We start from the raw sequence: 25,361 nt of genomic DNA on the forward strand, positions 1-25,361 counted from the left end.
AAGGTAATTGAAACCTAATGAGAAACTAATTGCAAAACCTATCTTTGCATATTTACAAATTGCACAATTATTTTTAAGAAGGAAGAATATAATAATAGGCTGAACCTAATCATAATTGAACAATATCACAATGATATGCTACGTCCCAGTACTGCTCAATTACATCTAACTTCAGTGTGTCATTATATTTATTCTTCTTAAAAGTAACATTTCAAATAACTAAGGTGTTAGTAAAAGCTGCCCTTTTCTGTTTAGAAAAGCAGGATTTTATTAAAATGTTATTTATAGTTTTCCTGCCATGGGTGAGAACATTAACTGGGAAGGCAATGTGAGAAAAACATAGTAGCTGGAAGTACCACAATTCTTAAATATACATTTCCTAAAGGAAATGAGCTTAGTAATATTACAATAATGCCCTAATATCATCTAGCAACAGCTCTTCCATTCTTCCCACTTTCTGTAATGAATGCCATAAGAACACAAGCCCTTTCCTACTGCACATTGATAGCATTACTAGCTGTGCCCGGCCATGCATTGTTGTGGCTTATGGGAATCATTTGTTGACCAGGTGGAATAGCAATGAATAGCCTTGCAGCCTCAAAGCCTGGCTGTTTTCTTCTTATGTGAATCCTTGTTTAGTGAGCTGGAATACAATGGAGTAGGCTTGCTGCTTGGAAGGCTGGGTACTTGCGTTCTGGGGGAATGTTTTTTTGGCCAATTTGAATTGCACTGAATAGCCTCGCTGCTTTAAAGCCTGGCCGCTTTCTATGTAGGGGCATCCTTCCTTGGGCAGATTGAATGGGATGGAGTAGCCTCGTGGCTTCAAAACCTGAGGGTTTTCTATCTAGGGGAAATCTTGGTTGGCCAAGTTGAACAGCACTGAATAGCCTTGCTGCTTGCAAGATTGGCCGCTTTCTGCCTTGTGGAATTCTTGGTTGACCAGGTTGAATAGCAGTGAATAGTTTCAGCGCAGCAAGTATGAATGCTGCAATTAGTCACCTTGATTAGCATTTAATAACCTTGCAGTTTCAAAGCCTGGCTGCTTCCTGCCTGGGGGAATCCTTTGATGGGAGGTGTTAGCTGGCCCTGGTTGTTTCCTTTCTGGAATTCCCCTGTTTTCTGAGTGTTGCTCTTTATTTACTGTCCTAATTTTAGAGATTATAGTTTTCTTTGTATTTTTATGGCACGGTAATTAATATAAATTGTATTTATAATCTTATATTATCTGCTTAGAACTGGATTATATGAGGCCCGTTCTACACAACTATATAAAATCCACACTGAACTGTGTTATAGGGCAGTGTGGACTCAAGATAATCCAGTTCAAAGCAGATACTGTGGATTATCCTGCCTTGGCATTTTGGGTTATATAGGTGTGTGGTAAGGCCTTGAGTCTACACTGCCATATAATCCAGTTCAAATCAGATAATCTGCACACATAGGCAGTGTGGATGAAGCCTGAGTGAAGAAGCCCTGAGCTCCATTGTGGCTGAGTGCGTTGCTAGGACACGAAGTGGGCGGGGCCTACCCTTCTAACTGGCAGCCAGGGGGAAAAATGGCTCTTTCTCATCCTCTAATCTGGACTTTATTTTTCTAGGGGGTTTTTTGTTTAAAAGACATATTTTGGATGACTATGTCTTTTGCGACCAAATTTGGTGTGATTTGGTTCAGTGGTTTTTTTGTTTACTCCATAGTAAACCGCACATTACACACACACACACACACACACACACACACACATATATGATTCCACCTTAATTGACATGATGGATCCTATGGAATCATTGAGAAGTGTGTAAGTATTAAGCTTAGGGAGAAGTATTTAGAATTTTTATTCAGAAAGTTTTCGTGCTTCATGAAACTACAAACCTCAAGACTTCATAGGAGGGAGCCAGGGCAGTTAAAGTGGAATCATAATGCTATAATTGTTCAGAGTAAAAGGGTCTCATAGGAATAGCCTTGCTGAACTCTGAACATGAACGTTGCATCAGCTATCATGACTGGTAGTCATCAATACACCTGGATCTGTACAATTCCTATTCAAAGCAATTTAAGGATGTAGCCTTCACCAGATTGCATGGCAGCAAATTTCATATCTTGGTCACATGCCATCCTTTGTTTTTGGACTACAACTTTTTTTGGATTGGAAGGTTCAAGAAGATGAAGTACATCAATGGAGTTCCCAAGCTCTCAAAATTAAGACAAAGTATATTAAACTATTTTGAATAAGGCCGTTTCTCTCAATTTATTTATTTGTACAAAACAAGTATTTTGCTGTATTATCATTTCCTTTTTGTATGTGATACATACAAGTTTTTAAAAAGAAAAAGAGACATTCTGATTTTTAAACAATTCCTCTGCAAAAATATATGCATTATTTAAAGCTGAGGAAGTGATATAGGATCTGAAAACTGCAGCACATTTTAAGCTCTACAACTGATAAAATGCATGACATTAGGGCATGACAACAACTCCACTAATATATGGCAGAGTGGGCGATTTTTCCTGTCCTCGCTGTCAACGCCTCCATCTTGAGAAATGATGATCTGCAGCATCATCAACTTATCAAGCAGAATGCATAAAACTGAGTACATGACAAATTATCATATTCTCTCTAACCCACTGAAAAGCGTGATATGTAAAATATCAGCTTGTAATAGACCCAACTAGGAAAAGCTCATGTTCAACAATATTATACTATGGCCAAGCGCAAAAGGGACAAAAAAGTCGCTAAACCTGGATTTCAGTAATTTACACACAGAGTGATATGTCTTTGTATATTGAATTATAACACTGTAGCACCAAAAGAAGTCTGTACCTGGAGGATGGTGACATTTTCTTTCATCTTGTTATTCTCAGGCAAGTTATTGCCTGTAGGTACAAGGCACTCACCCCACCATCTTGTTCCAGAAATGGAACTGAACTTAATTGGGATAATACAATTTAGCATGTATAGAGGATTGATGCATGTCACTACAAGCTCTTTTTTCTGATGGCGGCAGGTTTCAACTTAAATGCATTAAATTGCTACTGTTGCATCTTCTTTGGATCCTATCTAGCACATATTTTCCTCCAGTGAATCTAAAGGAGCTTAAGATATGATTTTTAAACAAATAATGAAATATTTAAATAACAAGTAGGTCTTTAGGATTCGCAACATGAAAGATTTCACAGGCTCTCTTGAACTTTCATCCTGAAGATGAGATGATGTGGGCAAACTGGGTTTTTAGGCCCCAAAATAATAATAGTAATAATAATAAAACTTTATTTATACCCCGCCACCATCTCCCCAACGGGGATTCGGGGCGGCTTACATGGGGCCATGCCCAGGACAATACAATATAGCAAAATATAAAACAACATATCATAATACAATTAAACAATACAATAAATAATAATGTACAGTACAACACAAAATCAAAAAAGCAATACAACAGGGCGGGCCGCATGAACACTCAGTTAAAACTTGGGGTGAGAAAGAGATAAGAATAAAAACCATGGGGAACAGGGACATAAGATAGAGAAACAGTCTAGAGGATAGATGTTGGGGGGAGTAACAAAAGAAGTGTATAAAGTTGGAGGATATTGGACGAACGGATTTTAAACACGTTTTATGTTTTATATTTTATACTGTATTTAATTGGTTGTATTTTTTATATGTTGTTGTTTTTAATGATGTATCGGCATCGAATTGTTGCCAATTGTACGCCGCCCTGAGTCCCTCCGGGTGAGAAGGGCGGGATAGAAATATTTGAAATAAATAAATAAATAAATAAATAACAGTTACTCACCGAAAGCACACCGGAAGAGCCATGTTTTTAGATCTTTCCTAAAGGCTAAACGAGTCTTTTATCCAGATTATCTGCTTTGAACTGGATTATATGGGTGTAGACTCATATAATCAAGTTCAAAGCAGATAGTATGGAATATTTGCTTTGATAATCTGGATTATATGGCAGTGTAGAAGGGGCCTTAGATTAACAGATTTCTATAAACACTGCTTTAAGACCTTTTAGTATTTACACTCCTAGAATGAGCAGCAAACTAGGTTTGAACACTTCAAATATACTGAAAGTTTTTGAATTGAAGATATTCCCTTCAAGCTGAACCTTCTAGTATTTTAAAAAGAAATCCAGGAACATATATGGAGTCCCTTTGCCACATCAGGCCGAAGACTGCATTCCTGAATGTAGCCAGATGCACCAACAAAACAAAATAAAAAACTGTCCTACATGAAGAATACAAGCACGCCAGGGGAAAATATGTTAAATTTCTTTTGATACATTCAAAAGGGGCACACACACACACACACACACACACACACAAGCATTTAAAAATGTTGCCCCAAGTTACAATCTGAACAAGTGGGGAACAAATCTGCTATAGGATACATAAATCAATCATGAATCTACAATAGGTTTTCACACAATATGTTCTCGATGCTGCTGTTGTAGGTACTGTATCTCCTATGAACTCAACATTTCGTAATATTTACTTTTAGAAAATGTTTCACAACTACTTTTTTATTCACATTCTGTGCATGGATGTGTTTGCTTGTGCAAACTTTTTCTGTGTTTAACTTGGAAAAAAGCAGTATAGAGAAAGGTTATTGCTCCATATAATAAGCACTATTATTAGGCAGACAATACTACTTCGATGGCTGAAAGTGAGGAGAAGCTGAGGAGCCTTATAACCAAGGTGAAAGAAGAAAGTGCAAAAGTTGGGTTGCAGTCAAGAAAACCAAGATTATGAAAACCAGACTGATTGATAACTGGCAAATAGAGGGAGAAAGCATGGAGGCAGTGACAGAATTTGTATTTCTAGGCACAAAGATTACTGCAGAAACAGACTGCAGCCAGGAAATCAGAAGAAGTGCAGAGGAGAGCAATCACCAACTTCATTAAAATAGTGAAAAGTAGAGACATCACACTGGCAATGAAGGTCCACATAGTTAAAGCAATGGTATTCCCCATAGTAACTTATGGATGTGAGAGCTGAACCATAAGGAAGGTTGAGCGAAGGAAGATAGATGTTTTTGAGCTGTGGTGTTGGAGGAAAATTCTGAGAGTGCCTTGGCTCTCAAGAAGATCAAACCAGTCCATACTCCAGGAAATAATGCCCGACTGCTCACTGGAGGAAAGGATATTAGAGGCAAAGATGAAGTACTTTGGCCACATAATGAGAAGACAGGAAAGCTTGGAGAAGAGAATGATGCTGGGGAAAATGGAAGGAAAAAGGAAGAGGGGCTGACCAAGGGCAAGATGGATGGATGGTATCCTCAAAGTGACTGGCTTGATCTTGAAGGAGCTGGGGATGGCGATGGCTGACAGGGAGCTCTGGCATGGGCTGGTCGATGAGGTTACAAAGAGTCGGAAGCAACTGAACAAATAAAGAACAAAATAAGCACTATCCTTGTACTAACCAGTGCTAATTCATTGTTATGTATATATTTGTGCCACTCAAAGTACTGGTCCATGGACTAGTGCTAGGCCAAGGGCCACAAGCTCTAAGTTTGTGGAGGGCTTCCAAAAAACAAGGAAAGATACAGTGGTAGGCGATGAGTGCAAATAAGGTACTGGTCCCTGGCAAACGGAGAAAAAAAGACTTACCTGCCTATGACATCAGATAATTTAAGAAGCACAGTATATACCACACAGCACGCAACAGTAGAATGCAATCAGATTACCTTTCATATTTGTGCCAGCAAAAATCTTCTAAAACATGATTGGGACCTCTCTAGAATTTTTGCCAGCCCTGGCTAGAATTGTCAATGGGTCCAAAGAATTATAGTCCACTAATACTTGGAGGATCACAAGTTATGAAGATGCTTATGTACATGATAAGTTTCTATATTATACTGCAGAAGTTTGTTAGAACGGAGCATAGGCAGAAATTGTGAAAAAAAATCCACATTGACTTTTCAAGAAAGACCTACAAGTTGGGCTTAATGGTTTTTGACTGCAGAGGTTCCCTGAAAAGCTTCAAATGATAGTTCTTCATATATGTTCAATAACTGGAATGATTCCAAATGCTTTTCAGTAAAAGAAGATGTTATGCAAGAAATTGTCTGCAATTTTATGTTGACTTTTAAAGGGGCCATTCAATACATTTGCTTCGTGAAGGTTGCATTAACATTATCGATTTGCTCGATCCTGCCCAATGATTTCTAGGAGGGAAAACAGGGCCATTTTTAATATTCTTTTAAAAATCTGACAGCCCTAAACATTATCTTTACAAAGAAATCTAATGAAAATTGCCTAATAAACTAATCATTAATAGGTGAAATGGCATAGCTAAAGTCACTGCCAAAGATAACTTGCATGTAAAAAAGAAGAGCTAACAGAATTTCCTGAAAAGTTGGGATTTTTCCTTAATATTTGGATATTAATTACTTCAGTGTTGTCACTTTGCACTCAACATTTTTGAAAGGGATCCTGAGCTTCAAAAATATAAAGGGGTAATTGTTGTTGGTAAAATACTTGCCCAGGTTCTATGAATTAGTCTCCTGTTTTTAACACTGTATGCTTCATGTCGATTTTAATGATTGTTTTTACTGATGTTGATGTTTTTATTGGGATAATTGTGTTATTGCTTTGTTATTGATATTTGATTGTTTTATTGGGCAAGGCCCCATGTAAGCCGCCCCGAGTCCCATGTCCCATGTAAGCCGCCCCGGGGAGATGGGGCGGGGTATAAAAATAAAGTTATTATTATTATTATTATTATTATTATTATTATTATTATTACTTCACTTATTTCACATGCCAGTAAGGTAATGCTCAAGATCCTGCAAGATAGACTCCAGCAATACATAGAGCGAGAGTTGCCAGATGTCCAAGCTGGGTTTAGAAAAGGCAGAGGAACGAGAGACCAAATTGCCAATATCTGCTGGATAATGGAGGAAGGTAGGGAGTTTCAGAAAAAACATCAATTTCTATTTTATTGACTATTCTAAAGCCTTTGACTGTGTGATCATAATAAATTGTGGCAAGTTCTTGATGGTATGGAGATACCAAGTCACCTTGTCTGTCTCCTCAGGAATCTATATAACGACCAAGTAGCAACAGTACGAACAGACCACGGAACAACAGACTGGTTCAAGATTGGGAAAGGAGTACAGCAGGGCTGTATACTTTCACCCTACCTATTCAACATGTATGCAGAACACATCATGAGACGTGCGGGGCTTCATGAATTCAAGGCTGGAGTTAAAATTGCTGGAAGAAACATCAACAACCTTAGATATGCAGATGAGACCACTTGGATGGCTGAAAGCGAGGTGAAAGGAGAAAGTGCAAAAACTGGATTAGAGTTAAACACCAAGAAAACCAAGATTATGGCAACTAGACTGATTGATAACTGGCAAATAGAAGGAGAAAACGTGGAGGCCGTGACAGACTTTGTGTTTCTAGGCGCAAAGATTTCTGCAGATGCAGACTACAACCAGGAAATCAGAAGACGCTTCTTGGGAGGAGAGCAATGGCCAACCTCGAAAAAATAGTGAAGAACAGAGACATCACACTGGCAACGAAGGTCCGCATAGTTAAAGCAATGGTATTCCCCATAGTAACCTATGGATGCGAGGGCTGGACCATAAGGAATGTTGAGCGAAGAAAGATAGACGCTTTTGAACTGTGGTGTTGGAGAAAAATTCTGAGAGTGACTTGGACCACAAGATGATCAAACCAGTCCATACTCCAGGAAATAATGTCCGACTGCTCACTGGAGGGAAGGATATAAGAGGCAAAGATGGAGTACTTTGGCCACATAATGAGAAGACAGGAAAGCTTGAAGAAGATAACGATACTGGGGAAAATGGAAGGAAAAAGGAAGAAGGGTGGACCAACGGCAAGATGGAAGTCTTGAAGTGACTGGCTTGACCTTGAAGGAGATGGGGGTGACTATGACAGACAGGGAGCTCTGGTGTGGGCTGGTCCATGAGGTCACGAAGAGTTGGAAGCGACTGAATGAATAAACAACAGCAAAATACTTCTTATTATATTGCAAAGAGTATTGCAAAGAGATACAGGTTTGAACATTTCCCCCCAGAAAATAACAGCCTTTCACAGAATAATAGTATTTTAAGGAGTCCCTAGATAAATTTCAACCCTGCACAATTTCAACAAAATTAATGATAACAATATTAATACTCATTTGTTGATCTGGCACGGAACAGCCCCAATGTGATTCTTAAATCTGAGTTAAGAATATGCTCGAGGATAAAATATTTCAAGGGATGGAGTTTATTGAGCAATATTCTTAATAAATAATAGCAAGTTCTGAGATAGTCCTTCAGTATGAAAACACTACAATGTTTCAAGTGGAATTTTTCATGATGCACATCTGAATAATTTCTCATTGATAAATGTAGAAATCTTTGTTGAGGCCTCAAGACTGGGACAAGGCAATGTTTCAGGGAAATTATACACATAGAATGAAGCTACAGATACTGCATTATATATTACTATATTAGAAGCTTGTCTGCATTTTAATGAAAAGAAAAGCAGAGCCTCATAAAAAGGACTGATATTTGTATCTGTACAGTTTTCCTGAAAACTACAAATTTAGGAAGTCTATCAAAATGAATCTTATAGGAAAAGACTGCAAGTTTTTATACCATGCAGCAAACTGGTAAAACACTCCCAAAAATTAAGGGATGGCCTGGTTTTCTTTGTCTGAGAGACAAAACATGAAGATTGAAAGGTATATAACAGCCCTTCACAAATGTGTGAAAACTAATGGATTGAATCTGAAGTTTCCCTTCTGACAACAGAAAGCTCTTCCTACAGGAAACTCTTGGCACTCATCTAATGGATTGGATCCAAATTTAATCCTACTAAAAGAAGACCCACTGAAAACAATGGGACTGACATCTGTCATAACTAATTACAATCTTGTTGGCCTAAATAAAATAAAAACAGTACACTAGAAAAAGCTTGGCTGTTTTTTTCCAGCTGTGGTAGCATATTTTTTTTATTCCTACACATATCAATAATTTCACAACATTTGAATTCTACACTGGATTATCTCCTTATGCATAGCATGGTCCAGAATCAATCCAATCTAGTGTTTCAGTTCAGCAAAAAGATGAAACGCTTCAGGAAAAGTGAGATCATTTAAATCACATACTTGTTCTGGAACAGTGGTCTTCAACCTGTGGGTCCCCGGGTGTTTTAGCCTACAACTCCCAGAAATCTCAGCCAGTTTACCAGCTGTTAGAATATCTGGGAGTTGAAGGCCAAAACATCTAGGGACCCACAGGTTGAGAACCACTGTTCTAGAAGAATGTTTGAAGTCAATCTTTAGGCTTTGAGTTAGACTTGGTCTGAGACTACATGCACAACATTAACAACTCCATAGGAGGAAGCAGTTTAACAATTGTTACTCGAGCTCTTCTTGGACACTGCACAACACGCTGCTGTAGATCAGCAGCCTGCATCACACCAACACCACCAAGACCATGATCAGGAACCTTATGGGGAGATCAACTCAAAGGTAGACAACCCTCAGGCTTGGAAGGAGGTCACCCATAGAAGGAGATGCAGGACCAGGCAGCCTCCGCAGAACTCCTCTGCTCAGCTGCATTTACACAACAGATTTGAAATTCTTACATCATTAACATACAATCAGGAAACACATCTTGTGGAGGACCACAGTTTCTTAGATACCACTCAGTGGACCACCCTGGATCAATGCGCAGGGGATAGCCCTGACGGGGACAGTGCATCACCACAGTCACACTTATGTAATCATGCAAATGCTCCATCCCCAATCATAGACCAGGAGCAACAGGAACATCCTTGGGAGAGTAATGGGCTCTCGGATGTATCTCAATGGATTGTCATTGATGAATGCACTGGGGATGTTGAGGAGGAGGACAACACTTTACACCTACATGATTCACTTCAACAGGAACACTCTTCAGGGGACATACACACTGTCTTGCACAAAAGGGACCCTGTCAATCCTCAAAGGAAACAGGTCTTGGTAGTAGGTGACTCCCTCCTTAGAGGAACGGAAGCCATCATTTCCAGACCGGATGGGATGGCTCGAGAAACATGCTGCCTCCCGGGGGCAAAAATACACCATATCACTCAGAGGCTCAGCAGGCTCCTAAAGCCCCATCACCCTCCCCACCTTATGTTGATTCATGTAGGTACCAATGACACCGCTAGGCATACTTTTCAAAAGATCACAATGATTTTCGAGCTCTGGGAACAAAGCTAAAACTGTATAATGTACATGTGATCTTTTCATCCCTCCTCCCTGTTGTAGGACACGGCTCTACAAGGGCCGGAAAAATAGTACAGGTCAATAACTGGCTCAGAAAATGGTGTCAAGAGGAGCATTTTGGCTTCCTTGACCATGGCCTACTCTTCCAAGAGGATGGACTACTGGCAAGCGATGGGGTGCATCTCACACAAGTAGGAAAACATCTTTTTGCACACAGACTCACAAACCTCATCAGGCGCACTTTAAACTAGATCCACTGGGGGAGGGGAACAACAGCCTGGCGAACACTATATTACCCACGACCACAGGGAACCGCCAAAAGGCTAAACGGAGGGCTGCACAAACACAGCAAGGACCAAGTACAGAGAGCACAATAATCCCAAATAAACAGTTCGAGGGGAGGTCACAGGGGCTTACATGTCTTTACACTAATGCTCAGAGCATGGGAAATAAGCAAGACGAACTCCAACTCCTAGCACAGCACCACACATACGATGTCATAGGCATCACTGAAACCTGGTGGGATGACTCCCATCACTGGAATTTAACCATTGAGGGCTATAACCTCTTTCACAGAAATAGAACAAAGGGGAGAGGAGGGGGAGTAGCTTTATATGTCAAAAACAGTTACGTTGCAGAAGAAATGCAAGACTGTAATCCGGGAAACCAGCTTGAAAGCATCTGGATAAGAATCAAGGGAACCGGGACTCAAAAAGATCTTGTCGTGGGTGTCTACTACAGACCTCCGAGTCAGGATGAAGGACTTGATGAAGCCTTCTGTCAACAGCTGACCAAACAGGCACAAAGAAGAGATATAGTAGTCATGGGCGATTTCAATTATCCCGATATCTGCTGGAAAACAAACTCAGCCAAGAGTACAAAGTCCAACAAATTCCTCACTTGCCTTGCAGACAATTTTATGGTCCAGAAGGTAGAAGAGGCAACAAGGGGATCAGCAACTCTTGATCTAATCTTAACAAATGTGGAAGACCTGATCAATACAGTTGAAGTGGTTGGATCCTTAGGGGCAAGTGACCATGTGCTCCTGCAGTTTGCAATACAAAGGAATGCTGAAACTAAGACAAGTCAAACACGCATTCTCGACTTTAAGAGAGCTGACTTCCAAAAAATGAAGGAATTACTGAGCGGCATTCCATGGACGCCGATATTAAAAAACAAGGGAGTTAAGGATGGATGGGAGTTTTTCAAAAGTGAAATACTCATGGCGCAAATGCAAACAGTGCCAACAAAGAAGAAAAATAAGACAAGTGCAAAGAAGCCAGAATGGATGTCCAAAGAACTTCTAACTGAGCTAAAGCTCAAAAGTGACATGCACAAGAAGTGGAAAAGGGGAGAAATCACCAAAGAAGAATTCAAACGTATAGCCAACACCTGTAGGGAAAAGGTTTGCAAGGCTAAAGCGCAAAATGAGCTCAGGCTTGCCAGGGACATAAAAAACAACAAAAAAGGCTTTTTTGCTTACGTTGGTAGAAAAAGGAAGAAAAAGGAGGCGATAGGGCCATTGCAAGGAGAAGATGGGGTGATGGCGACAGGGGACAGGGAAAAGGCAGAACTACTTAATGCCTTCTTTGCCTCGGTCTTCTCTGAAAAAGAAAGCCATCTTCAACCTCAGCAACACGGAATGGACGAAGGATTGGGGGAAATCCAACCCCAAATAGGGAAACAAGTTGTCCAGGAACACTTGGCCTCTCTAAACGAATTCAAGTCCCCAGGGCCAGATCAGCTACACCCAAGAGTACTGAAGGAACTAGCGGAAGTTATTTCAGAACCACTGGCAATTATTTTCGAGAGTTCTTGGAGAACGGGAGAAGTCCCAGCAGATTGGAGGAGGGCGAATGTGGTCCCTATCTTCAAGAAGGGAAAAAAGAACGACCCAAACAATTACCGTCCGGTCAGCCTCACATCAATACCAGGCAAAATTCTGGAAAAGATCATTAAGGAAGTGGTCTGCGAACACTTAGAAACAAATGCGGTCATTGCTAACAGTCAACACGGATTTACCAAAAACAAGTCATGCCAGACTAATCTGATCTCTTTTTTCGATAGAGTTACGAGTTGGGTCGATACAGGGAATGCTGTGGATGTAGCGTACCTGGATTTCAGTAAGGCCTTCGACAAAGTCCCCCACGACCTTCTAGCAAACAAACTAGTAAAATGTGGGCTAGACAAAACTACGGTTAGGTGGATCTGTAATTGGCTAAGCGAACGAACCCAAAGGGTGCTCACCAATGCGTCGTCTTCATCATGGAAAGAAGTGACAAGTGGAGTGCCGCAGGGCTCCGTCCTGGGCCCGGTTCTGTTCAACATCTTTATTAACGACTTAGACGAAGGGTTAGAAGGCACAATCATCAAGTTTGCAGACGACACAAAACTGGGAGGGATAGCTAACACTCCAGAAGACAGGAGCAGAATTCAAAACGATCTTGACAGACTAGAGAGATGGGCCGAAACTAACAAAATGAAGTTCAACAGGGACAAATGCAAGATACTTCACTTCGGCAGAAAAAATGGAAATCAAAGATACAGAATGGGGGACGCCTGGCTTGACAGCAGTGTGTGCGAAAAAGACCTTGGAGTCCTCGTGGACAACAAGTTAAACATGAGCCAACAATGTGATGCGGCTGCTAAAAAAGCCAATGGGATTCTGGCCTGCATCAATAGGGGAATAGCGTCTAGATCCAGGGAAGTTATGTTCCCCCTCTATTCTGCCTTGGTCAGACCACACCTGGAATACTGTGTCCAATTTTGGGCACCACAGTTGAAGGGAGATGTTGACAAGCTGGAAAGCGTCCAGAGGAGGGCGACTAAAATGATTAAGGGTCTGGAGAACAAGCCCTATGAGGAGCGGCTTAAAGAGCTGGGCATGTTTAGCCTGCAGAAGAGAAGGCTGAGAGGAGACATGATAGCCATGTACAAATATGTGAAGGGAAGTCATAGGGAAGAGGGAGCAAGCTTGTTTTCTGCTGCCCTGCAGACTAGGACACGGAACAATGGCTTCAAACTACAGGAAAGGAGATTCCACCTGAACATCAGGAAGAACTTCCTCACTGTGAGGGCTGTTCGACAGTGGAACTCTCTCCCCGGGGCCGTGGTGGAGGCTCCTTCTTTGGAGGCTTTTAAGCAGAGGCTGGATGGCCATCTGTCGGGGGTGCTTTGAATGCGATTTCCTGCTTCTTAGCAGGGGGTTGGACTAGATGGCCCATGTGGTCTCTTCCAACTCTACTATTCTATGATTCTATGATTCTATGATTCTATGATTCCTATAAGTTTCTTATATAGCAAGAGATCTACCAAGAGAACATCATATGGCCATCATACCCTTTTAATATAAAAATGAATCAACACAATTTTTTTTTTCGTGTCAGGAGCAACCGGAGTTGCTTCTGGAGTGAGAGAAATTGGCCGTCTGCAAGGACGTTGCCCAGGGGACGCCCGGATGTTTTGATGTTTTATCATCCTTGTGGGAGGCTTCTCTCATGTCCCCGCATGGAGCTGGAGCTGATAGAGGGAGCTCATCCGCACTCTCCCCGGGTGGGATTCGAACCTGGCAGCTTTCAGGTCAGCAACCCAACCATCAAGTTACGAGGCTTTTATCCCCTTGGCCACCGGGGGCTCCTATCAACATAATTAAGTATATCCAGAATCCAGTACTTATATGACCACAAGCCTAAGGACACAAGGGATAGTTCCTACTTAATACCATCAAGCAGAATAGGTTCTTCAAAATAAATAAAGGGATGTGATTGCATCTTTTTTTAATAGTTCACATATTTTCTTTCCAATCTCTCTAATGATGATATTTTATACATCTAGAGCAATGGTTAATACACACAATGGTTCTCTAGCTACTGCCATGATGCATTTATTTATTTATTTATGGCATTTATATCCCGCCCTTTTCACTCCGAAGGGGACTCAGAGTGGATTACAAGTTATATGTACATACAATATATTATATTATCATAGCACAATCCTAGTCTATATATATAAATGAGTGATGGCATCACAGCGACCAACAAAACAACAAAACTACAGGCCCCCCAACCTCGAAATTTGACAACACAACCCATCATCCACGCCTCTAGGTTGATACAACAAAAAGAAAAGAAAAATAAAGTCCTAATTAGAGGGAGAGGAATAATTGTTTTTATCCAATTGCTGCCAGTTAGAGGACTAATCTCTGCCCACTTGGTCTCCTAGCAACCAACTCAACCCAGGGGACAGGCAGACTTAGGCCTCGGCCTATTTCACAGATTATCTAATTTGCACTGGATTATATGGCAGTGTAGACTCAAGGCCCTTCCACACAGCTATATAACCCATTTATAATCTTATATTATCTGCTTTGCACTGGATTATCTGGACTCCACAGTGCCATATAATCCACTTCAGTGTGCATTTTATACAGCTGTGAAGAAGGGGCCTCATATAATCCAGTTCTAAGCAGATAATATAAGATTATAAATATAATATGTAATAATTACTGTGATATAGAATCATAGAATCATAGAATAGTAGAGTTGGAAGAGACCTCATGGGCCATCCAGTCCAACCCCCTGCCAAGAAGCAGGAAATAGCGTTCAAAGCGATTAATAATAATCCAGAACAATATAATCTCTAAAATCAGGACAGTAAATAAAGAGCAACACTCTGAAAGCATAAGCCACAGCAACACGTGGCCGGGCAAAGCTAGTATTATATATAATAATATTGTACTATATCACTATACTTCAATATTATTGGCAATATTACATGTAATATATAATATATAATTAATATATTGTATTACATTGTAATACTATTATCAATATTATATGTATATACAATATATTATATTATTAGCATAGCACAATGTTAGTATTATATCTAACTATATTTTACTATACCACTATACTGTAATATTATTAGTAATATTACATGTAATATATAATATATAATTATTATATTGTTATATTGTATTATTAGTAGTATTATATTGTATTACATTATAAAATTATCAATAAGGTAAAGGTAAAGGTTTCCCCTGATGTTAAGTCCAGTCATGTCTGACTCTGGGGGTTGGTGCTCATCTCCATTTCTAAGCCGAAGAGCTTGTGTTGTCCATAGACACCTCCAAGGTCATGTGGCCGGCATGACTGCATGGAGCACTGTTACCTTCCCGCCGGAGCGGTACCTATTGATCTACTCACATTGGCATGTTTTCGAATTGCTAGGTTGGCAGGAGCTGGAGCTAACAGCAGCCGCTCCCGCCGCTCCCGGGGTTTGAACCTGGGACCTTTCGGTCTCCAGCTCAGTGCTTTAACGCACTTCGCCACCGGGGCTACTTAAAATTATCAAAATTAAACGTATATACAATATATTATATTATTAGCATAGCACAACAGTATTATATATAACAATATTGCACTATACCACTATACTGCAATATTATTAGTAATATTACATGTAACATATAATATATACTGTATATACTCGAGTATAAGCCTAGTTTTTCAGCCCTTTTTAGGACTGAAAAAAACCCTCCTCGGCTTATACTCAGGTGAGGGTCCTGGTGGGCTTATATTCAGGTCGGCTTATACTCAAGTATATATGGTATATTTATTATTTTTCTCTATTATTATTGGTATTGTTACATTTATTATTTTACTCTGTTTTTATGATTATTAATGCATTTATTATTTTACTCAATTTATTATTACATTTATTAGGTAAAAGGTAAAGCTTTTCCCCTGACATTAAGTCCAGTCGTGACCGACTCTGGGGGTTGGTGCTCATCTCCATTTCTAAGCCGAAGAGCCAGCGTTGTCCGTAGACACCTCCAAGGTCATGTGGCCGGCATGACTGCATGGAGTGTTGTTACCTTCCCGCCGGAGTGGTACCTATTGATCTACTCACATTTGCATGTTTTTGAACTGCTAGGTTGGAAGCTGGGGGCTAACAGTGGGCGCTCATTCTGCTCCCGGGATTTGAACCTGGGACCTTATTTATTATTTTATTGCATTTATTATTATTATTATTACATTTATTATTTCACTCTATTATTATTAAAAGGATACATAAGCACATTTACATTGAAGAAGATGAAAATAATGATTTAATCAGAGTTGAACAGTCATATCTTAAATTACAGTTTGATGTAAAGATTCAAAAACATTTAAACTACTGATGCCTCAATTAATGTAATTTTATTGGTATCTCAGCTTATACTGGAGTCAATGTTTTCCCAGTTTTTGTGGTAAAATTAGGTGCCTTGGCTTATATTCGGGTCGGCTTATACTTAAGTATATACGGTAATTATTATATTATTATATTTTATTAGTAGTATTATATTGTGTTACATTATAACATTATCAATATTATACATATATACAATATATTATATTACTAGCTGTGCCCAGCCACGCGTTGCTGTGGCGAAGTATGGTGGTATGGAAATAAAATATTGAGGAATTGGTGGTAGTTAAGGTAAAGGGTAAAGGTGTGGAGTCCAGATAATCCAGTTAAAGCAAATAATATAAGATTATAAATGGGTTATATAGCTGTGTGGAAGGGCCTTGAGTCTACACTGCCATCTAATCCAGTTAAAATCTGATAATCTGTATTTTATAGGCAGTGTGGAAGAGGCCTAAGTGAGGCCTAACTCTGCCTGTCCCCTGGGTGAGTGGGTTGCTAGGAGACCAAGTGGGCGGAGCTTAGCCTTCTAACTGGCAGCAATTGGATAAAAACAATTATTCCTCTCCCTCTAATTAGGACTTTATTTTTCTTTTCTTTTTGTTGTATCAACCTAGAGGCGTGGATGATGGGTTATGTTGTCAATTTTCGAGGTTGTGGGGTGTTTAGTTTTGTTGTTTTGGCCGTTGCCAGGATTCCATCACTCTTTTATATATATAGTATTATATATTACTATATTGTTGCTGGGGGAGGGGCTCCCAACAGATGACCCAGGAAACATGGTGGAACTGCGTCTTCTTGGCTCCCCTTCTTTGTGAATGTGAACATGGTTCAGTGTTTTCTTACAGATAATCTCTGAAGGTTAACACTTTTCTTTCATTTTTAAATCACAAATCTATTAGATAAAAGCTCTCTATTCAGTTAATTGCTAGGGTTGACCCAATCATTAGACATAGTGAGATGGATGCCTCTTGTACCAGATGTCATGAAATGAGAGTTACTTGTTAGTTTTTCAATTTTTTTTATAATTATACTTTTACTGCCAAAGATGAAGAAAGGCAATGTTGAAATTTTCTGCCTCATGTCCCAAAATAACAGGACTGATTGCGGGTCATGCAAATCTTAGATTGGATGGATGAATGAGCACCATTTGATGCTCCATTTTAGGCAGAAAAATGTTGTAGGCCAGCCCTGTTAACCATAAAAGCAAAAAACTACATTATGAAGCATGGAGATTGGACACTCATGATTGACAATGCCCCCAAATCATGGCTAATGGAAGCACAGTCACTGAAACATAAAATGAAGGACAGTTATGCTACTGAACAATGAAGGCTGAAGAATACTTGCCAGAAGAATCCATTCGAAAACCAGTCCTGGGCGGCACTTGCTCTGAATAGAAAAACGTGGAATTAAAAATGAAATAAAATTCTCCAGACATTTAAATATTGCTTTCCCTGCTTTGGTGTAAAGTAGTAAACTCTTCATTGCATTAACTTTCAGCAATTAGATATAACATTTTATACATATATGCTTGATTTTTGGTTTTACATACATTTTATTTTTCCAGAAATATTCCTTGGGAAAAAACAGTAATTAATGCAATAACATTTCAGTTGTTTGTTGTTGATATTATATAAGTTTGGCAATTCTTATCTTTTAAAAAAGAAATGACCATAAGACTGTCTCCGAGTTACAGACATCTGACTTACAAATGACTCATAGTTAAGAACGGGGGTGAGACAACAGGAAGTGAGAGGAAAACTACCCTTCAGAAGGGAAATTTACTCCTGGAAGAGTTATCATAGGAAAAAGGTATCACCACTGAAGCTTTCTCACCAATCCTTGTTTCCATGACAAGCCAAAATGTTCAAAATTCAATTGTCACGGGGTCAGAAAGTGAGGCGAAAATTTCTTAACAGGGTTCACAGATAGCAAAATAAATGTTATAAAATGTTTACCCTTCCTCATGTTATCCAAAAATGGTAAAAAATTGTCTGGAGTTAAACTTTAAAAATGTACCTATTCTGACTTACATACAAATTCAACTTAAGAACAAACCTATGGAACCTATCCTGTCTGTAACCTGGGGATTGCCTATATTTGAGTTTGAATGACAAGTTGGTTACATACTTTACAAATGAACAGATCTAACTTGGAGAAAGAGTTCGAGGCCCGCTCGGAGCCTATGTTTGTCTTGTCTTTGTGCTATGTTAAAAGGCATTGAATGTTTGCCTATATGTGTAATGTGATCCGCCCTGAGTCCCCTTCGGGGTGAGAAGGGTGGAATATAAATGCTGCAAATAAATAAATAAATAAATAAATATCAAATATAATCCATCTATATATATATATAAAAGGGTAATGACATTTCGGCCTAGGACCAAACAACAAAACTACACATCCCAGAAACACTAAACTTGGCAGCACAACCCCTCATCCATGCCTCTACGTTCATACAACAAAAAGCTCCAGCTACTCCAGAAAACGGCCAGGCTTTGAGGCTGCAAGGCTATTCACTGCTATTCCACCTGGCCAACAAAGGATTCCCATAAGCCACAGCAACGCATGGCTGGGCAAAGCTAGTATTATATAAAACAACTTTAAAATTCTAGTCCATGGTATCCTCTGTTAAAATATCGCTATTTCTATACAATAAATTAAAGAAGTTCTCAAATGTGAAGGAAATTAAGATGAATTATATTCTTAGTTTGCCTGACAATATAAAACATGATATTTTAAGGATTTTCCCTTCATATCTATTACTGCAGGCAAAAAAAAAGCCATCTTGACAAGGTAACTTGCCTACAAAACAGAGAGATTATATTCTCATAGATGAGCTGCCCCATATATATCTTCAAAATCTCATGACGTTGTCCTATCAATATGATACATTAAAGATCATAATAATATTTACAAAGTACTCATTCCATTTTAAACCATATGGGGAGGAGAGTTGCCATGATCATCATAGGCCCTGAAATTTTCAGTCCCAAACCTAGGGACAATCCCTCATAATGTCATTAAGTGTTAAATACTATGGACTCTCCCGAGTAGCTCACAGCTTGCCATTTAAATGTGCACACATTGGTTGAGAGAGAAAAAATGTTTGCTTGTTTGGAAAGAAATCTTAATTAAAAGAGCTGTTCCAGTCAAGGTGAAATGAGAAGATTATTCATTCTCACTTATTTAGGGAGAACGTTTTAATCTAGCCTGCTTGTATCTAGCCAGAAAGTTAATGCAGAACAGAGAGATTCATCACACTAGGATTTGGATCCACTTTAAATCCACTTTAGGGAGGGGGCTTTAAACAGCTCAGCCAGACAGGTCCTGGGTCTCACCAAACTACAAACCGCAGAATTCTGAAGGAGACAGAAACCGGATTTAAAGTGGATTCATGCTCTAGTATGATGAGGCAGTAAGAAGGAAGACACTAAATACACAGTAGACTCTTGGTATCTGCTAGGGTTTGGTTCCAGGATTTCCTGTAGATATTAAAATCTCTGGATGTTTAAATCTCATTATATACAAATGTCTAGTAAAATGGTGTCTCTTACATAAAATGTTCTTTTGTAAACTTTGTTTTAATGCATGGATGGTTGAATCTGTGGGTATGGAGGACTGGGTATAAACACATAGATGCCTCTTGAGATTCTTTGAAAGAGGCAATAACAAGTCAGTTAAACCTTGAAAACTGTGACAAGCTGAGGCTCTGCTAGCGAAGTTGCAAACAGCCCTTTCATCCTAACTACAAAGCAGATAGTTGACATTCAGCTACATCAGTGGTTCCCAAACGTATTTGGCCTACCGCCCCCATTCCAGAAAAAATATTACTCAGCACCTCCTGGAAAGGTGGACGTGGCTTAGAGGGGTGGGCATGGCTCTTGCTCAAGGGGGCGGGGCTGAGCCTCTCCCCTAGTCCAAGATGCAGGGCTGGGAGGGGGAGGGGAAAGTGGGTGGGACTACAAATGGGTGGCCAGGACTGGGATGGCCGGAGTTACGAGCTCTGAGGCAGGGCCGAGCTTCTATCCCTGTCCTGTGGCGCCTGCCAGGACACAGAGGGTGGGGCTAGAGGAGGGGTGGGGCCTCTTCCCAACTGCCTGACGGGGCTGAACCTCTATACCCCACCCCCGTGTTCAGGGTATACAGAGGCTCATCCCTGTCTCGCGCTCTTGGGAAGAGGCCCTGCCCCCGCCCCTAGCCATCTCGCCCTTTAGTCCCAAAAGGCATAGAGGTATAGAGGCTCAGCCCTGTCTTGGGCTCTTGGAAGGAGGCCCCGCCCCCTTCCCTAGTTCCGCCCTCTGTGTCCCAACAAGTGCCTCAGAAGGTGTATAGATTCTCAGCCCTGTCTCGGGCTCTTGGGAAGAAGCCATGCCCACTCCTCTAGCTCTGCCCCTTGTGTCCTAACAGGTGCCTCGGGTGCTCAGCCCTGTCTCTGGCATTTGGGAAGAGGCCCCTCCCCTCCCCTCACCCCGCCCCCTGGCCCTGCCCCCATGTCCTAATAGGTGACATCACCGCCCCCCTGGATCGCTGCAGCGTCCACCAGGGGGCAGTAGCACTCACTTTGGGAATCACTGAGCTACATCATCAAATCTGATATTATTATTACTATTACTACCACTATTATTATGTTTATTTATATCATGGTTTATCTCTCCATATGGAGACTCAAAGCAGCTCACAACTAAAAGCATTTCAATACAACTTAAAATAATAAAATAAACAAATATTTAAACAGTATTAAACAATATTGATATTAAAACAATCCAGGTTAATCACATCACAAAATCATAACAGTCCTTGATGGTCTTAAACACCTTCATCTTTAAAAACCTGCCTGAATAAAAAGGTTTAGCCTGACGCCAGGAGGACAGCAGGGAGGGGGGAACTCTGACTTCCCTGGGCAGGGAGTTCCTGAGTTGTGGAGCAGCTATCGAGAAGAAGGCCCGCTCTCTCGTTCCCACCAACTGAGCTTGAGATGGAGGTGGGACCGAGAGAAGGGCCTCTCCTGAAGATCTCAGGGCCCAGGCAGGTTCTTACAGGAGGATGCAGTTGGCCATATACCTGGACCTGAACCATCTAAGGCGTTAAAGGTCATAACCAGCACTTTGAATTGTGCCCTGTAACAGACTGGCAGCCAATGGAATTGCTTCAATGGGGGGGGGGGGTCCGCTCCTTGTATCCAGCCCCAGTTAGCAACCTGGCTGCAGTTCTTTGGACTAGCTGAAGTTTTCGAGCATATTGTTCTATCAATGTGATACACTAAAACAATAATGATTCCTGGAGATGAACCGCATAAAACTGTAACATTTGCACCCTGGTCTCCTGTATGGATATAACCCATGAAAACTGAAGACTCAGAGACAGGTATGCTTAAATTGAGATTTTTTTTCTTTAATCTTCCTTCTAATACTGTTGAAGGCATAAAATTTATGTTCATATTCTGGGAATACTCTAGTGACTTAACACTTTTGATTTTACGCTCTTCTGTAGATGCATTACAAATACTCCTAGCAATTTACTTGATTGCATATATACTTAGCTAATTCTTAAATTTATCACCTGCACTTATATGTGAGGATGTATAAAGTGTGAAGCATGCATTAAAATGCACGAGGATGTCATTTACAGGAAAGGTTATTAATAAATCTTGACATGTAAAAGTTTAGCCGCTCTTTTCCATAATAGGAAAAGGATGAAATATAAGACTCCATATACTAGATATGTTTCAAGTGAGGTAATAGCTTGTTTTGTATGAATTTAGGATTTTTAAGAACTTTCCTACATGATGTTATATCATGATACAAATCAAAATCCCTTATCCAAAATGCTTAGGACCAGAAGTGCATTTGACAACCCCTTCCTGATTTTAGGATATTTACATACACATTATGAGGTATCTTGGATATAGACTGCAAGTCTAAATACAAAATCTATTTATGTTTCATATACCCCTTATACATAACTTGAAATATGTGCATAATTTTGTGCATAAAACAAAGTTTGTATGCACGGAACCATCAGAAAGAAGTCAGTATCTCATCCATCTGTGTGGGTAATTGTGGAGCATTTCAGATTTCTAAATTATTCAACTGTAGATTTGAAATTAAATCTACCTGATTAAAATTAAACAAGTCACATAGTTTCAAATACAGATGTCAGTTCTTTTATCATAAAGACTAATGTGGCAAGAATTTGCAATGATAAGCATATCAAACTTGCATTTTTATATTGCAGTTCTCCATGAGTCTTTGCATTGTGTTTAATGGGGCCCGCTACCAGTTAAGTGTATTAGTAGTAGTAGTAGTAGTAGTAGTAGAAGTAAATTTATTGATTAGCTCTTAGGCCATATCACAATACCAATCCAAACAAAAAGGCTTGATAAAACACGATTAAACTCTATATAGTAAGTTAAAAACATTAAACAATACAGTAAATAAGTATGATAAAACTAAATATATACATCATGTTTCCGTATCACCCCTACAATTTACCCTGATCAGCCCTATGTATGTGGTTCTCAGACGTATTGCTTTGCTTAAAAACAGAGCTGTTTTATATGTTATTTTTGGGTCTTGGCCACACATAGAATATATTATTCTGATGTGGGATTCCCAATAAATTGTCTATTTGATATATTGACTAAGGTACAAGTCTCTCACCTTCTGGTACAATTTACAATCAAATAATATGTGTGCTATATCCTCAATTTCAGGTGCTCTGGAGATACAAATCCGTTCATTATAAGGGATGCTGTTAAATCTTCCATATCTGATCATTGTATCAAGCTTGACTGAATACCTCCCTAAAATGTTTAGGCATTTGAATTCTGAAATAGTTGACCATTTGAAAGGTACATTTATATCAGCTAAGTGGATACAGAATTGAAAACTGAGTTAGCAATTCATTTTAATAGGTTAAAACTGCACCTGTCTGTATATTAATTTCAACCAGATATTCTTATTAGCCTATTGTGTTCCTATTTTGTGGGACTTTTATGTTACTTTTAAGTCTTGGAATGTAATATGGACTGCTAGAAGCCTGTACTGATAAAGTCAATATACATTTTAATATCAGAAACAAAACAGTGATGTTGTTGTTATCTCCCTTTAAGTAATTTCTGACTTATGACAACTCTATGGCAAACCTATCATGGTGTAAAGTTGTTCTGAGGCATGGAGGTTATGACCTGCCTAAGTTCACCCAGTAGATGTCCTGGTTTAAATGGGGATTCAAATCCTAGCCACCCAAACCACTATACCACACTAGCTCTCTAAAAAATGCTTGTTTTCTGGAAAGAAAAACACAAAGGATTTTACACTGCATGCTTCTGTATTTGTGTGTGGATTTCTGACAACTTTATAGTTTGATGCATGATTGATGTTTTAATCTAGAAATCTGCAGTGAAACTTTCAATTTCTATGCAGCAGCCAGTTTTCAAAACAGAACAATAATTGAGGGAAGGTCTGGATAATGTAACATTTTGAGCTCACAGGATGGAAAATAACACTGTTCCATTTTTGTAAATCTAGCCCTAATCATTTCAGTCTGTCTCTACAATTTTACATGGTTTTTCTCTTAATCTAAGTAAGCGATATAACTCATTTCCCATTTAAAGTGCACATTCTGTCTTCGCTGGTGGCGGCATTAGAAGATATAATCTAACAAAAATAAGTAAATTCACATGACTATGAGGTTATTATCAGTAATATGTGGTGAATTTACATGGCTAAACAATCTGACAACATATGGTAGCCAAAGTAGTCAACATCCAGAGAGGTACATGGAGAAATCAAAACAAATTACAAAGTTTAAAATGAGTTCCCCCAAGGTTAGCCTTACCATTTGACAGAGTGAGGCTGTATCTACACCAGCTGAAATACTCTGGAGTATTTAGTTCTGTAGGTGCCCTCAAATACAATATGGGAGAGCGCCAAATCCCTTTTGGAGTCCAGATGGCTTGCCAGACAACAGTGCATTATATGGCCAAAAGATAGGAGACCCTTCCTGGTGATGTCACTTCTAATGAGGTTAAAACTGGGTGCCTAGTCATTTGATCACCAGAAGTGAAGTTGCCAGCAAGGCTCTACTGGGGAGCTGCTTCTGACTGGTGACATAGCAGTGGGTCTTTTTGATGTGTGCACACTGGATTGTCCCAGATCCAGCCCAATGCAGTTCTCTACATCTCAAAAACACTGCGTTACTTATGCCAGATTAATGGCTAGTAGTAGTGCTTCTGTTGTTTGGACTGCCTGCAGGAGGTATAAGACGAGTTGTTTTATGATCTGTGTAGGCACAATCTAAGGCAAGGATTTCCAAACTAAAGTCCTGGATTTACCCAGGTCATTTACCCAGCCCCTGTCCTGAACTGTAGGCCTGTGGTCACCCTGAGTCTGAAACAACTTGAAGGCACAACAACAATAATCCTAATTAACTTGACTATCTCATCACCCACACTTCCTACTGAAATACTAGCTTGTTTAGCTAGGCTTGCAAATGTTGATTTATTATTATTATTTAATTATTTACAACATTTCTACCCCACCCTTCTCACCCAAGGGGACTCAGGGCGGCTTACAGCAACTTGCAAAATTCAATGCCAAACAAATCAATAAAAACAGCAACACATCTAAAATCTTTAACAATAATCCATAAAATACAATAGTCAAGCTTAAAACATATAGTTACTTATTACCATTCTTCCAAGGAACCATTGCACATAAACCTAAGTTCAGACCATGTCAATATAGTACTTATTCATTAAATGCTTGCACACAAAGCCATGTCTTAACATTCTTCCTGAAGCCCAGGAGACTTGGGGCCTGCCGGATGTTACTGGGGAGGGCGTTTGATTATATATCTGTTTTATATGCCGATATACTCAGGGTCATGTAAAAGTTTCTCGGGTGGAAAGGTCATGAGTGGAAAGGTTTAAG

The 25,361-nt window shown here is 39.7% G+C and overlaps 1 protein-coding gene across 21 annotated transcripts in view; it reads right to left on the bottom strand.

Moving 5' to 3' along the window:
- magi2 (membrane associated guanylate kinase, WW and PDZ domain containing 2) overlaps positions 1-25,361 on the bottom strand; it is a 929,612-nt gene that overhangs the window by 119,975 nt on the left and 784,276 nt on the right. For 18 of the 21 annotated variants that reach the window (XM_062983516.1, XM_062983514.1, XM_062983515.1 and 15 more), the window contains one exon: positions 17,779-17,817. The exons of the other annotated variants lie outside the window; for them this stretch is intronic. In XM_062983516.1, coding sequence (XP_062839586.1) covers positions 17,779-17,817 — 39 coding nt within the window. The remainder of the gene's footprint in view (positions 1-17,778; positions 17,818-25,361) is intronic. 21 annotated transcript variants of the gene reach the window in all.

This window comes from Anolis carolinensis, chromosome 5 (assembly GCF_035594765.1).
Source record: "Anolis carolinensis isolate JA03-04 chromosome 5, rAnoCar3.1.pri, whole genome shotgun sequence".
NCBI classification, from domain to species: Eukaryota; Metazoa; Chordata; class Lepidosauria; order Squamata; family Dactyloidae; genus Anolis; species Anolis carolinensis.